The 15,006-nt window shown below is 34.1% G+C and overlaps 2 protein-coding genes across 2 annotated transcripts; both read left to right on the forward strand.

Annotated features, from left to right (window-relative positions):
* Positions 1-4,772: 4,772 nt before the first annotated feature.
* On the forward strand, positions 4,773-5,342 carry LOC114269382 (uncharacterized). Its single transcript, XM_028210684.2, has one exon. It carries the CDS (start codon positions 4,773-4,775, stop codon positions 5,340-5,342), a length of 570 nt encoding a protein of 189 aa, XP_028066485.2.
* Positions 5,343-12,892: 7,550 nt separating this feature from the next.
* LOC114269356 (uncharacterized) lies at positions 12,893-14,293 on the forward strand. Its single transcript, XM_028210665.2, has one exon. The coding sequence runs from the start codon at positions 13,117-13,119 to the stop codon at positions 14,050-14,052; it is 936 nt and encodes a 311-aa protein (XP_028066466.2). The 5' UTR covers positions 12,893-13,116; the 3' UTR covers positions 14,053-14,293.
* The last annotated feature ends 713 nt before the right edge of the window (positions 14,294-15,006 follow it).

Here is a 15,006-nt window from a genome sequence, read left to right on the forward strand (position 1 = left end):
TTAGTTATAAAATACATACGGTGCACTATAGGTTTTTCTATATACAAACAAATTGTGTTAGAAATATTTGTTAGTGTTTTTATTATTGCTTATTATTACTACTTTAATTGGACATTTAGATAATCTCACAACTTAATCACTCTAAACAAGAATGGGACATAAGAAAATATCATTAAAATGTTAACTAAAAATCAGAAGAAATATACATATAGGTGTAGATGTATGTATGGGAACACAATCGGAAAAAGAGGGTGTGCCACCACAGAGGTCACCCTGAATAACAAAAAAAAAAAAAAAAAAAGTTGTAGTGGGAATTAATTTAATTAGGATATACTCTCTCTCTCTCTCTGTGGACGGACTGGGACTGCGTAGATGTAACGCTAGCTGCTGCTTTTTTTTAATGAGTCCCACTGCAAACGTGTACATCTTCTGGGCGGGAGCACCAAAATTACAGAACTTCCCAAATCTACTTCAATCCATTTTCTTTCCAAATGAAGCCCATTTTTCACTTTGAAACAACGGAGTTAGGCCCAAAACTTGTAACACAATTCATCATATAGGGGGGAGGGAGTCTTATATACATTAGGGTGCAACTTGGGAGGGTTTATATACATTAGGGTGCAACTTGGGAGGGTTTGGTCGGATTAAAAGGTTATTTAAGTCTAGTCGAAGTTATGTTGAGACCTGTCCAAGTCCGGCCCAAGTTAAACTCGAATTGTCTGAGTTGTAAATGAATTTTAGTTTTTTTTTTTTTTTTTTCAGCTACATTATTAAATTATTAAAATTTGACTCTATTTAAAAAAAAATTATTTTATAGAAAATCATTAATACCATCAAAACAAATAATTTATATAATGTAAGAGAGATGCCATTATACTAGTCCTTACAATTTATTAGTGAAAATAAAAAGAAAAAAAATAAGATTTTATGTTATTTGTATATATAATATATATTCAATATGATTTAATAATATAAATTACTTTAATATCATGTAATGACTAATAATTTATATGTGTATTTAATATTTTTATATATCTATATATGTATAATTCGGGATTCGGGTTGTTCGACATCTTTGCCTAAACCCGCCCAAATTTAATTCGGGCTTCTGAATTTTTGTCTAAACCTGTACCGAATTTGAAAATATTTTATTCAAATCCTAAAAAAATTCAGGTTAAACTCAGATTGCTCGGGTTGAGTCCCGTCCAAATTACACCCCAACCATACATACATTTTGTACAATCTTCATTCTGTACCTCCATGTTTGTTTGCATAGTCATGAGTATTTTGCAAGAAGCTTTTGACTGGCTGAGACTGAAGTTTGGCATCTTTCAAAAAAATTTAAAAAGTCAAAAAGTCACTATCCTATTTAAGTCACATCATCTCATTTAAGTCACATCATATCTCTAACACATCACTTCAAACCCAACCCAAATCCAACCCATATTTCATAAAAAGTCAAAAAGTGCACTTATTTAGTCTTCCCAAACTTACCCACATATAATACAAACAATTTTCACTTTTTTTTATCCCTTTCTTTTATTTTTTGGTATAACTTATCTTCATAATCTCATTACATTACTAGTCCTTTTATCTCATTAATTTTCGTGATATACTTTTTATAATTCTTTAATAATTTTATTCATATTCATTTCATCAAAAATAATGCAACAATCAAACATCCTCTTGTTCATGTATTGGTACATTTGCAAAATGTAATGGAATCTTTACGAAACTGATAATAATTGAATTCTAAACTCAACGAAAATAAAAATTTTAAACAAAGTGTCCATACCTTACAAGATTATGTTTGATTGTTGGATTATGTTAAGTAGAATTATGAGTATTGTAGGATTAAGTGATGTGATTACTATTGTGGTGATATTAGATTAGACACCTAAAATAAATTGCGTTTGTTTGTGCATTAGAATGATGTTACTAGTTGGTTGATTTGGTTTGGGGACACCACAAATAAGTAGCTTATTTGTTACAAATTATCATATTACTTCTTTATTTTTCTATACAATTTTTCATAAATAGTCAATAAGTCAAAAAATAAACAAACCCCAAATATCCAGTAAATTTATGAAATTATGTAAAACCCCTTATTATATAAAATGTAGTTGTGTGGTTTATGTAAAGTAAGAATAAAATGGTCTTTAATTATCAAACCTCATGAGATTGTATTGTAAATTCGTATCCACTTTGAAAATACTAATTTCTCTCCTTAGTAAATTATTGGGGGTCTGGCTTTGGTCCAGTCCGCCATCGAACTGGATCATGTTGTTGGGCCTGTAGGGGCCCACCATAGGTCCGATTTTGAAAATCTGAACCGTTCAATATGTAGAACTCGTCGAGTACTATATGTCTGTGAAAAATCACGTTGATCGAATATTGATAGCTATATGATCAAATTAGTTTTGTACAAAAAAAAGTAAACGGTGAATAAATTAACGGTTGATAAAAAACTGTTTTGATCACATAACTATCGATATCCAATCAACATAATTTTTTACGTGCATATAGTACTTGACGAGTTCTATACATTGAACGGTTCAGATTTTCAAAACGAGACCCGTGGTGGGCCCCTATAGGCCCAACAGCACAATCTAATCCGGACCAAAGCCAGGCCCAAAATTATTAATCCCACAAGACTCTTGGTCCCATGTCATTTTGTCTTAATCAAACATGTAAGGGGTGTTTATTGTAGTTTATATTAGTTGCTTAGACTTTTCTTTTATTCTTTTTTTATTATTATTTTTATGTTTGTGTGACATTGGTTCTTGTAATTTTTGTTTACTATAAATTTGGTAAAAATAATTTAAATAAAATAAAATAAAAACTAATTATCAAAATTTTAAGGAAAAATACAAATCAATTATATTTTTAAAAAATAATTACTAATATATGAAAAAGTTTATGTGCTTAATAATTAAAATCAATAAAGTTTACCATTAATTTAAAGGGAAAAAAAATCAAAACACCCACTGATATGTTATTTTCTCAAAAATTAAAAAATAAGTGTTTTTTTTGAGTTTTGTCTCTTGATTATCAATTTTTAGCTAACAAAAAATAACATAAAACAAAGAAAGAAGCACCAATAAATTTTAAAATGTGATATTGTGAACTATTTAGTCTTTTTTTTTTTTTTTTATAAACCCAAAGCTCTATTGAAGTGGAAATTATACAAAAGCGTAGTCACTTATATGTTCAAGTTTAATTTTTTAAAGATAAAAGTTGGTTTCTCCAAATGTGAAATTGCACATTTGGGCAATCCGCACTATATAGGTTTTGAATTTTTCCTCATTTTAGAATAAATCTCACAATACAAACAAGAACATAACATTTTAATGTAACATTTTAATAACATAACACTTCAATGTAACACACAAAAAAACTCTTTAATGTACTTTTTCTAAACGTAACAACGTAATATTTTTTAAAAAAAATCTTAGTGTACTTTTTCCAAACAAAACACCAATGCAATAAAAAAAAAAACTCTCTAGTATACTTTTCCAAACGTAACACTCCAAATAATGTCATCCAAAACGTAATACTTCAATCAATGTAATCTCAAATATAACAATCTAATCTAATATACACAAAAACACTAAAAAATTTCGTTGTATATTTTTCACAAACATACCACTCACAATTTGAATTATACATTATTAAAAAAAATTTGTACTCCTTTTGAAATGGTTTGAAGAATCTCACATCATTTTGGAATGGCTTGAAGAATCCCACATTTTTTTCTTGAAGTGTTACATTTAGAAAAAGTACACTGAGGAGTTTTTTTGTGTTATATTGGAGTGTTGCACTAAATAGTTTTTTTATAGTATTATATTGGAATGTTACGTTTGGAAAAAGTATAGTAAGAATGTTTTTTGAAGTGTTACATTGAAGTGTTATGTTTGAGTATTACATTGGAGTGCTACAGTTTGAAATTATAGATTTGCTTAAACTTACTAGAGAATTTTTGTACTCTTTTTAAAATATTTGAAGAATCTCACATCATTTGGAATGTTTAAAGAATCTAGTATTTTAAGTCATTTTTGTACTCCTTTTGAAATGTTTGAAAAATTATACATTTCAAGCCATTCCAAATAAAAAAGATTCTCACATAAAAATGCATTCCAAATTTGATTCTCATAGATTGTGTATCTCACCTTTCTGACACAAAAGAAAAAAAAAAAGGAAACATAATATAAATAATGGTATAATCGTAAATCCAATTTACAAATAATGTATTAAATCTATTTTTTCAAAATCAATGAGGCTAATTAATTTATAAGAAAATCCTTGAGGCTAAACGGATCACCATTCCTTAAAATAGAATTTATAGATAAATTTTCCTAAAATAAACCCACTTTTAATGGGATCATTAATTAATCTCTCATTAAATCAATAAACAAACATTATCTAAACAATTAAGGGGGGAGAATGAATCAAAATGACCATTGAAGGTGAACTTGGCAACCATGGAACATCCACGGAGGAGCAAGATTATCTTGATCAGAGCAAGAAAAAGGTTAAAGCAATAGAAGCTTATAATGAAGAACTGCAGGGGACGCAAGATAGCACTATGGAACAACAAGATGAGCAAATGGTGGAGCTAGCTGAAGGACAAAACGATACCAAAGATAGGGAAGCCGAGACAACTAAGGAAACCCACCGATCCTTCAAACAAGCTCTCTTGCAATCCAGATTTAATGAAACTAAAAAAGAACAATTTTGATTGTGAAGCGGCCTATTTCTCTTCCGATAAGGAAATGGAAAACGATGAACAAACAGAGGTAGCTGCGGAGGTTAAAGGGACCGCCTCGAATCCGATTGTTAAACTACCTGCCGGTCTCCTCAAGAAAGTTAGAGAACCATGGAAAAAATGCCTCATTGTGAGACTTTTGGGAAGGAATATTGGTTACAATTTGTTTGTTAATAGAATAAGGAAACTGTGGAATTTACAAGCGGGCTTTGAAACTTTGGACATTGGAAATGGATTCTTCATAGTAAAATTTGAAATGATGGAGGACTACTCTAAGGTTTTCACAGGGGGACCATGGATCGTGATGGATCGGTACGTGACAGTCTGTAAATGGCAACCTGATTTTAAATCTGATGAGGCAGAGGCGGAGGCGGACACAACTGCAATTTGGGTCAGGTTCCCAAACCTCCCTATTGAGTATTACGATGAAAAGGTTCTTTACCATATCTCGAAGGTGCTTGGTAATCCTTTAAAGGTTGACATTAAGACCGCCATGGTAGCACGAGGAAAATACGCAAGGGTCTGTGTTGAAATGGACCTCCGTAAACCGCTTATTTCACATCTTACTATTGGGTGATATCATTATGTGGCGGAATACGAACATTTACACACACTGTGTTTTTCATGCGGCCGAGTTGGCCATCAGAAAGACAAGTACCCTGAATTTTCGATAATATAGCCGGAGAAGATGAAACAAAATGAGACCGTTAACCAACCTAGAGCTGATACTGGGCCAAAAACATCAAGGCCCAATGGGCATAAGAATAAGGAAATATGCACTGAAGAATAAACAAATGGCTATGGACCGCGGACCATAGCACCAAGTAGAACAAAATTTCAACAAGGAAAACACAAAGAGAAGGCCCATCTTCAAAAGGGCAACAGATTTGAAGTCCTACAGCTAGACAAAGAATGTGGCTATGGACCATAGCATAAGAATAAGGAAATATGCATTGAGGAAGAAACAACTAGCTATGGACCATGGACCATAGCACTAAGTAGAAGAAAATTTCAACAAAGGAAACACAAACATAAGGCCCATCTTCAAAAGGGCAACAGATTTAAAGTCCTACAATTGGACAAAGAACATGGGAAAAGTAATGAAGCCTAGAGAAACAGTGGAGGCTAGAGAAACAGTGGAAGCCAGAGGAAGTATGTGGACTTGGATATGGGCCACACTACTGATATAGGTCCCGTACCTAGTGACCAACCTAGGGAATCACCGGTTATACCTTTACAGCTCTCTCCAATAATGGATGTGGACCTAGTTAAACCCATGAAGGATAGTAAACAAGATATAGGGCTAGTTATAGAACATAGGCTAGAAGAAAAATGAGCGACCCATCAGGCCAATCAGCCCATTACCCAACAAGAAGAACCAAACACTAGCCCAGGTGAAGCCCGTAGCCAAGGAAACCTTAACACCTCAAATGTTATCAAGCCTCTCTCTGTCTCCAATAGCTCAGCTATAATGCTAGTTGGAAAACTCTCACCAAATCGAGTGAAAGCCAACGGAGGTAAACAACTAGAGGCTAGCGAAACACAAGCAAAAAGAGCTAATGGAGGAAGTTGCAGAGAACATCTTAATGACAGAGCATCAAGCGGACTAGTTCAAAACTCTACTATTTCTAGAACTCGAGAAAGAAGTATGTCACCACGTCGGAATAGATTGGTGGCTAGAAGAAGTGAAGCTTCTGATTCAACCTTGGTGGGAGATAGATTCGCATAATGTGAGGCATATGGTACTTCTGAAACCAACGAAAGCAATGGAGAAAGACCAAAACAGAGCAAGAAACATTATGGGGCACTCTGAGTCAGCAGACTGGCCAACCCTTCAAATGTCGTCAATGGATCTGCTGATATGGAACTGTAGGGGCACTGGTAACGATCGATTCAGGAAAAATCTGCGTGAATTGGTACAAATGCATAAACCTAACATGCTTATCCTCATGGAGACCAAAGTGGAATTAAACATGATGGGTATGTTTTTTAATAATTTGGGGTATATTGCCTCAACTCATGTCGATCCGATTGGAAGGAGTGGAGGAATTTGGTTACTGTGGAATCCTAGCCAAGCTAATGTTCGAGTTACTGACACTAGCTTCCAGATGATCACAGCTACAATTTCATGCCAAGAGTATCCAGATTGGGTTCTTTCCGCCGTTTATGCAAGCCCAAATAACAGAATGAGAGATGAACTCTGGAATGGGTTAGAAATGATTACGCAAAATACCCAGGAACTGTGGCTGGTAGCCGAGGATTTTAACGAATACTCAAGTTCTGAGGAAAATAGGAGTTTTTCAATTCACCAGAGCCAAAGCTCAAGCCAAAGCCACAAAAGGAGTCAAAAATTCACTAATAGAGTTAACAATTGCTCTCTTATGGATTTAGGCTGTGTTGATCCTAGGCTCACTGGGACAAATAACAGAAAAGGATGGGCCAATACTATGGTGCGATTGGATCGGGCCCTTTGTAACACGGAATGGAGAACCCTATTTCTAGAGGGGTATGTTCGAAACTTGCCTCGCACTTATTCGGACCATTCTTCTCTCATCGTTCACACTCAAGGTACGCATCATTCTAACCTCTATTGTACCTCCTTTAAATTCCAAGTAGCTTGGATATCCCATGAGGGCTTCCGAGAAATTGTTGATAATAGCTGGTCTAAACACAACCAGACTAACCTTTTGGGAAATTTGGATTGCTTGACAACTATGGCTAAGGTTTGGAACAAAAATGTTTTTGGTAATATTTTCAGACGCAAACGTTGGCTGCTAGGATCAATGGAGTCCAAATTTTGCAAGCTAAGCATTATTCTCATAATCTGCATCAACTAGAAACTGAGCTTATTGTTGAGTTTAATAAAGTCTTGTTTCAAGAAGAGTTGCTTTGGTTCCAAAAATCTCATGCTAATTGGATTACCCAGGGTGAGCAAAATACTAAGTTTTTCTACATGTCTACCATTATTAAGAGAAGGAAGGCTAAAATTGAAGTTTTGAAAACTAATAAGAGGGTTTGGGTGGATAACCCCACTGTTTTAAAAACTCTAGTCAATACCCATTTTCAAAATCCGTTTGCTTTTAACCACACTATTTGTCTTGATCACTGGAACAACTAGACCAAGTACATAAGCCCTAATGATCAATTTGAGATGAGCAGGGATGTCTCCGATGATGAGATATGGAGGGCAGTTAAAAACATCAAAGCCTTCAAGGCCCCGAGTCTAGATAGGTACCAAGCTATTTTTTATCATACCTTTTGGGATATTGTGGAAAGGTCTGTGACCAACGTTGTCAAACATTGCTTTTCACCTGTTCTATCCCCCTTGAGATAAATAGAACTCTAATAGTACTTATCCCTAAAATTGCTAATCCGGAAAATGTGAAATAGTTTCGGCCTATCAGTTTGTGCAATGTGACCTACAAAAGTGTATCTAAAATCATTGTTAACCGCATTAGGCCTCTCCTGAACAATATCATTAGCCCTATCCAAAGCAGCTTTATTCTGGGTAGATCCACTCATGATAACATCATCATTACTCAGGAAGCTCTTCACACCTTGAGAAATAAAAAAGGAAAGGTGGGTTACATGATTTTTAAGGTTGATCTTGAAAAGGCTTATGATAATATGTCTTGGAATTTCCTTCAACAAACTCTAAATGAGTTTCAATTTGATGGGAAGCTGGTGGACTTAATTATGAGTTGTGTCACTAGTGTGAGTACTACTATCCTGTGGAATGGCCAGCCTCTTGAAGAGTTTCAACCTGCTAAGGGTTTACGGCAAGAGGATCCTCTATCCCCTTATCTTTTTGTGTTATGCATGGAAAGGCTCTCTGCTATGATTAATCAAAAAGTGCAACGAAAGGAGTGGATGGGGCTTAGCTTGGCTAAGAATGGCCCTATTATTTCTCACTTGTTTTTTGCGGACGACTTGATTTTGTTTGCTAAAGCAAATGATCAAAACTGTACCACCATTTTGAAAGTGCTGGATGAGTTTAGTGCTATCTCTAGGTGAAGGTTAATTTACAAAAATCCCATATATTTGTGTCTTCTAACAATGAAAGACACAGAGCTAGAAATTTGAGTAACATGAGTGGTATTCCTTTAACTCAAAATTTGGGGAAATACCTTGGGATACCTTTGTTTCATACTAGAGTGAGCAAAAATAACTTTAATTATATCATGGAAAAACTTAAAAACAAGCTTTCTGGATGGAAAACTGGAATGCTGTCCTTAGCAGGGAGGGCAACTTTGATTCAATCAGTTACTAGTGCTATGTCAACTTATGCCATGCACACGTTGGAGATCCCGAGGAAAGTTTGTGATGGGATTGACAAAATTAACCGAAACTTTTTTTGGGGTGATACCTCTAAAAAGAGGAAAGTGCACCTTGTGAATTAGAATCAGGTTTGCAAGATGAAAAAAGATGATGGACTTGGGATTCGAAAGGCTATAGACCAAAATCTAGCCCTTCTGTACAAGTTGGGATGGAAAGTGCTAAAGGAGGAACATTGTTCATGGGTGGATATGCTTAAACAAAAATACTTGGGGCAGCAACATTTCTTATCCAAAAGGAAATGCAAGAATATATCTCATACTTGGAAAGGCATTTTAAATACCAGAGAGCTCCTTGTTAAGAGAGTGAGATAGAACCTTGGCAAAGGGTCCAAAGTGAGGGTTTGGAAAGATTGGTGGTATGGTAATAGGGTCTTTGAAACAGACTTGAGCATACCCACCAGCCAATTCCCAAACTCTGAAAATTTCATTGTGCTTACCTTCTTGATGAATATGGTGAATGGGATTTAAATCTTATGCACAAATTGTTACCCTTGCCTATGGTGGGGGAAATTTTGAAAATGCAACCTCCCCGAACCAGAGGTGATGAGGACACTCCCAGATGAGTTAAATCCCCTGATAGAAAATTCTCTACATCCAGTGCATATGACTTACTTGTTGATCACTGAAATCAGGAAGGAGATTGGGGTTGGATATGGAAGCTTAAGGCCCCTCAAAAGCTAAAGAGCTTTGTGTGGCTTGCCCTCTATGAAAAAATTCTAACTAACCATTTAAGGAACTTGAGGGGTCTTGCAATAGATTCGAAATGCCCTTGCTGTGAGGGTGTAGAGGACATAGATCATTTGTTACGGCTTTGTCCAAAAGCCATACAGGTTTGGTGTCAAATATTCAGCAAGGATTGGTACTCTTATATGCTTTACTTACCTTGAAAAGAGTGGATTATTCAGAATGTGAAAAGGAATAGCAAGCATCCTCCGTTGTTCCTCATCACAATCTGGACTATTGTAAAAATTGAAACAAAATGGTTTTTGAAAATAAACTTACAAACATTTATGAGATTGTGAAAACCATATCTAACTATTCTAAGGAAATTTTTCAACCTTTCAATTTAGAGATCACAACTCCTCTCAAATCTCAAAAGTCTAACTGTGTGGTCATCTCCAAGTGTAGAAAAAATTAAGCTCAATACAGATGGCAGCACTCGCCAGAATGAGGGAGATGGCGGTTTTGGTGGTCTATTCCGGGACGAGAAAGGAACATAGATTAGCGGCTATTATGGGAGACTCGATATCAGCACCAATCTTGAAGCGAAACTTTGGGTTGTATACAAGGGACTCACAATTGTACTCTAGCAAGGTATGAACCAGGTAATCATAGAAACAAATTCGGAGCAAGTAGTGCAATTGTTGAGTGAAAACCTAGGCGAGAGATGTCTTTTTAGAGGCATTGTGGAGGATGCACGCATTATCATGAGAGGCTGTGATTTCTCAATTCAACACATTTGGAGGAAAGCCAACATCTGTGCTGATGCTTTGGTGAAACTACGCGAAAATCAACCAACTGACCTTCTAATTGTTAATACCCCACCAGCGGAAATCTGGTATCTGCTAGTTATGAATATTGTGTACCTCTCTAAGGAGGGAATCAGGGCGTAGTTCCTTCTTGTTTGCTTTTATATTTCGATATACCCCAAAAAAAAAAAAAAAGGTATTTGGGTAGTGGGTTGAGTTAAAATAGCCCACTAAAAAATAAAATATACTAAAATAGTTAATAAGGTAAAATGTCATATTTAACTTATAGTCATTTCACTTTTTTCTTCTATAACTATCAATTCAACTACAAAAAAAAAACAAAAACAAAAAGCCAACTAACTTTTCAAACACAATTATTTTATCCAGGTTAAAATAATCAAATAGCCAACTTTCCAAACAAGGCCTAAGGCAACGTTTGGTTTAGTTTTCACATTAATATTTGGATCAAAAAATTAAAAAAAAATGGTTAATCAATTTTCGAAAGAGCACTGCTATTGAGATCCAAAAATTAAGTGTCAACAGGATAATTTGTTGATAATTAAATATTCTCTAATTATTAAGCCTGTGTTTGGCAAGTGGGTTTGCAGGCTTTTTTGGCTATTTTAGCCACAAAAAACAAAATAGGCTATTTTAGCCATAACAAACAAAACATCACATTCAACCCATAATCATTACATTCTTCTCTCACAAAAAAACTCAAAAAAGTCAAAAAGTCAAAAAGCCCTTCCCAAACCAAGCTTTTAAGCTCAGGCTAAAATAGCCAAAAAAGTCAAAAAGCCAAAAAGTCAACCCACTTCCTAAACGGAGGCTAACTAATCATCTTCTTGACACATCACTGTATTTAAAAAGTGAATTTAAAAAGTAGACTTGTATATCATTTTCTTTTTCAAAACTATTTTTTTCTCTCCTCTCTCTTTGTCTTTTTTTTATTTATTAATAAATCAATCAATCAATTTTGTCTCTCCTCGCTCCTCTCTCCTATCTCATCCTCTCACATTTTACACATCAATTAATTATTTTTTCTCTCACACTCATCTATTCAATCAAAAAATAAATAAAAAAATCACCCCAAAATTATTTTCAATACCCATAACCAACAAATTTCTAATTTTCAAAACTCTTTTCAATAACTTGTTTTTCACAATATAACTCAATATTTTTTTAAGAAAAACTAAATCAAACAGAATCTAAAATTTTTCCTATTGCTACGGTGACTGCCTTCCTATTCTTTTCCTAAATTTTGTGTGGGAAAATGAATTCCAACAAGCGTTTCATGTCCTAAATCTTTTTTTTAGTTATGGAAAGTTGGTCAAAGGTGGTTTTTTAATTTTTTTGATTTTTTTTATTAAAAATATATAAAAAGATAAAGAAATGATATAAATAAAAATAAATTAAAAATTAAAAAATGACTTTTAATTAATTTTCAAGAGACCTTTAATGGACCCATAGCTTTACCATTAATTTTTTGAAAAAATTTCAAAATAGTGGATAAATAAATAAAAAATTATAAAACTATGTGAGGTATGATGGTATAAATGAAAATTGTGAGGATTTACACCCTTTTTATATTTGGTTTTAAAAAAAATAAAAAATAAAAAAAATAATTTTTATATAGTAATCATATTATTTCGTACTTAGATTTTCCGGCAATGCTGACCGATTGACTGACATAACTGTCTCCCCTTAAATCGATGATTTGGTAATCATAGAATTACCATCTCAGCCATGAAACTTCCAATGCTAATACTGATGCGATGGCATAAACGAAAAGTATATTATTTGAGAGTTTAATTGTTAAAAATAAAATAATATAATTTAATAATTAATTTTAATAAAAATATATTAAATTTAATAAAAATATTTTATATTGATTAAATTTTTTATCTTTTTATTTGTAATCTAATGACACTTGTTAACTAGATATTTGTATGTTTTATCATATTTTCGTATGGTGAATTGATGTTACATTCTATTTTAGTTTAAGGTCTCGTTTGGTAATTTTATTTTTTAATTTAAAAATTAAAAAAATTAAAAAATCAATAATTTACATCAAAATATTAAAAATTCTCTTTTTTTTATTTTATATATATATATATATATATCTTTTAGTAAAAAATTATCTCAAATATATTAATTTTTTTGTATCATATTTTAGTTAAAATATTAAAAAAAACATATTAAGTTGTCACTGCTTAGCTGTGATAGACTCGGTATCCTACTGTGTGTGTGTGTGTGTGAGAGAGAGAGAGAGAGAGGGAGAGATATACAAGTGAAGAGTCGTTGCTTGATGCGTGCGTTTATGAGAGTGACGAGATCGCTTAGCTCATTCCCGTCTCTCCTCACACTTTCCTTAATTTCTAATAAATTCCCTCCCACAACACAGCCACTCAACTCAAACGCCTCATTTCCTCCCTCTCTCCCTCACTCGCTTCCATCCTTCATTATTTCTATCATTTTTCCTTCTCCTCCTTCTTGTTTAGACTCAACAACAACAACAACAAAATATAAATAAATTAAAATAAAAATGGGTGGTTGTTTGTCTTCAATAGATGAAGCAGATTCAGAGCGTGGGAGTGGGAGTGGGCTTCCAACTAGTAATGTGATATCGGCCAATGGCGATCTGCACAAATATACAGTTCCCGTGACTGTTTCTCAAGTCCTCCACATGGAATTTCCAACCCTTCCACCAACACCGTCGTCGTCATTGCCATCTACCTCGAATTTCAATTCAAATTTCAATTGGAATTCGGCGAAATTCTTCGTGTGCAGCTCAGACCTCTTGTACTACGATGAATATATCCAAGCTTTGAATGGGGAATACCAACTTCAGCCGGATCAGCTCTACTTCGTCCTCCCCGCTTCTAAGCTTCAGTACCCGATTACTGCCTCCGACATGGTCGCTTTGGCCGCCAAGGCCAGCCTCGCCCTCTCCCACTCCCTCCATAAATCATCATCCAATTCTTCTTCTTATAACAAACCCTCCTCCTCCTTCTCCTCGTCCTCCTCCTCCTCCTCTATCCGTCAAGGTCGCCACCACCGTGCTCGTGCCCGCCAAAACAACATGGCTCGAATTTCCCCCTTCTTCGTAGAAGAAGTCAACATTAACAATAATACTAGTACGAGTAAAAGTACGAGTAAGCGTGATAATCATCATCAGAGAGTTCCTTCATCTTCTAATTCTGATGGTAAACATTATTATTATTATGAGATGGTGGAGGAGGACCGTGATGAATTGAAGGGCTTCTCAGATAAGTCTTATCCAGAAGAAGCACTAGGAGTAGCAGGAGGAGGAGGAGTATTATCAAGCTCTGTTTCTGAGAAGAAGAGCATGAGGAGGATCCGGAGTAAGCAGCGGCAGAAGAACAGATACAGATACTCAGGCGGGGCTAAGGTTGCTGTTCGCTCCTTCAGGATCCAGTTGACCACTATCTACGAAGGCTCCGTCCTCCATTTTTATTGATTACCATCACTTCCCCCTCCTTCTTCTTTTTCTTTTTCCCAATTTTTTACAGTAGGATATTTTACAACTGCGGAACCATATGTCACCATAATTTTTTTTTTTTTTTTCAAATTCATGAATCATGAGAGCCTGCTTGTCTTTTCTTAATTTATGTGACAAAATGCACCATCTATGTGTGATCATTTTTACGATTGTACAAATTTAAAAAAAAAAATTATATTAAAAGATATTCATTGTGCCATATCTTTGAAGTGAGTGATGCTTTTCATTTTAAAATTTCATCATGTGACATTTATAATATCATTGAGGTGATATTTAATTTTTCATTATTATATGACATACCACCTAGTAAAAAAAGTGTAAGATGTATTACTTTATATGGTATTTTCTATTTTAACATAGGAATATAATAAAATTTACAGTATGCATTCTTTTAAAGAGTTTGCATAATGCTCACCCTCTGGTTATGATGTGGAATTGAGATCCTCTCCACACATTCTCTCCAACCTCCCTCCTTGCAACGGTCTAGATTACTTTAGAAAAGATTCAATGGTCCAGATCAATCTCCTAATAACTCCTCCTCAGATATACTCAACTCAAATACTTCATCTGATTACCATTCACTTAGTGATACTTCTGATAATGATATTGAATTAGGATGTAATGATACTTGTTGTAAACCTATTAAGCAAATCACTGTCCTTACTAAACAAAATCAAGAAAAAATTGCTCTTGTAGAATTAATTAGTAAATTAGATAATCATGAATTGAAACAAAAATATATTGACAAATTAAAATCATTATTAATTAACAAAGATACTAAACCACAACATGACAAACCCATCATTAGCTTAACAAAAACTTTAGAAAGATTTAAAAATAAACAAAAAGAAATCACTTTTCAAGATTTACAACAAGAAATTAATCAGATTAAACGTCTTATCAAAGATCTAC

Source organism: Camellia sinensis, chromosome 3, assembly GCF_055761805.1.
Source record: "Camellia sinensis isolate YWXY chromosome 3, ASM5576180v1, whole genome shotgun sequence".
Taxonomy (NCBI): Eukaryota; Viridiplantae; Streptophyta; class Magnoliopsida; order Ericales; family Theaceae; genus Camellia; species Camellia sinensis.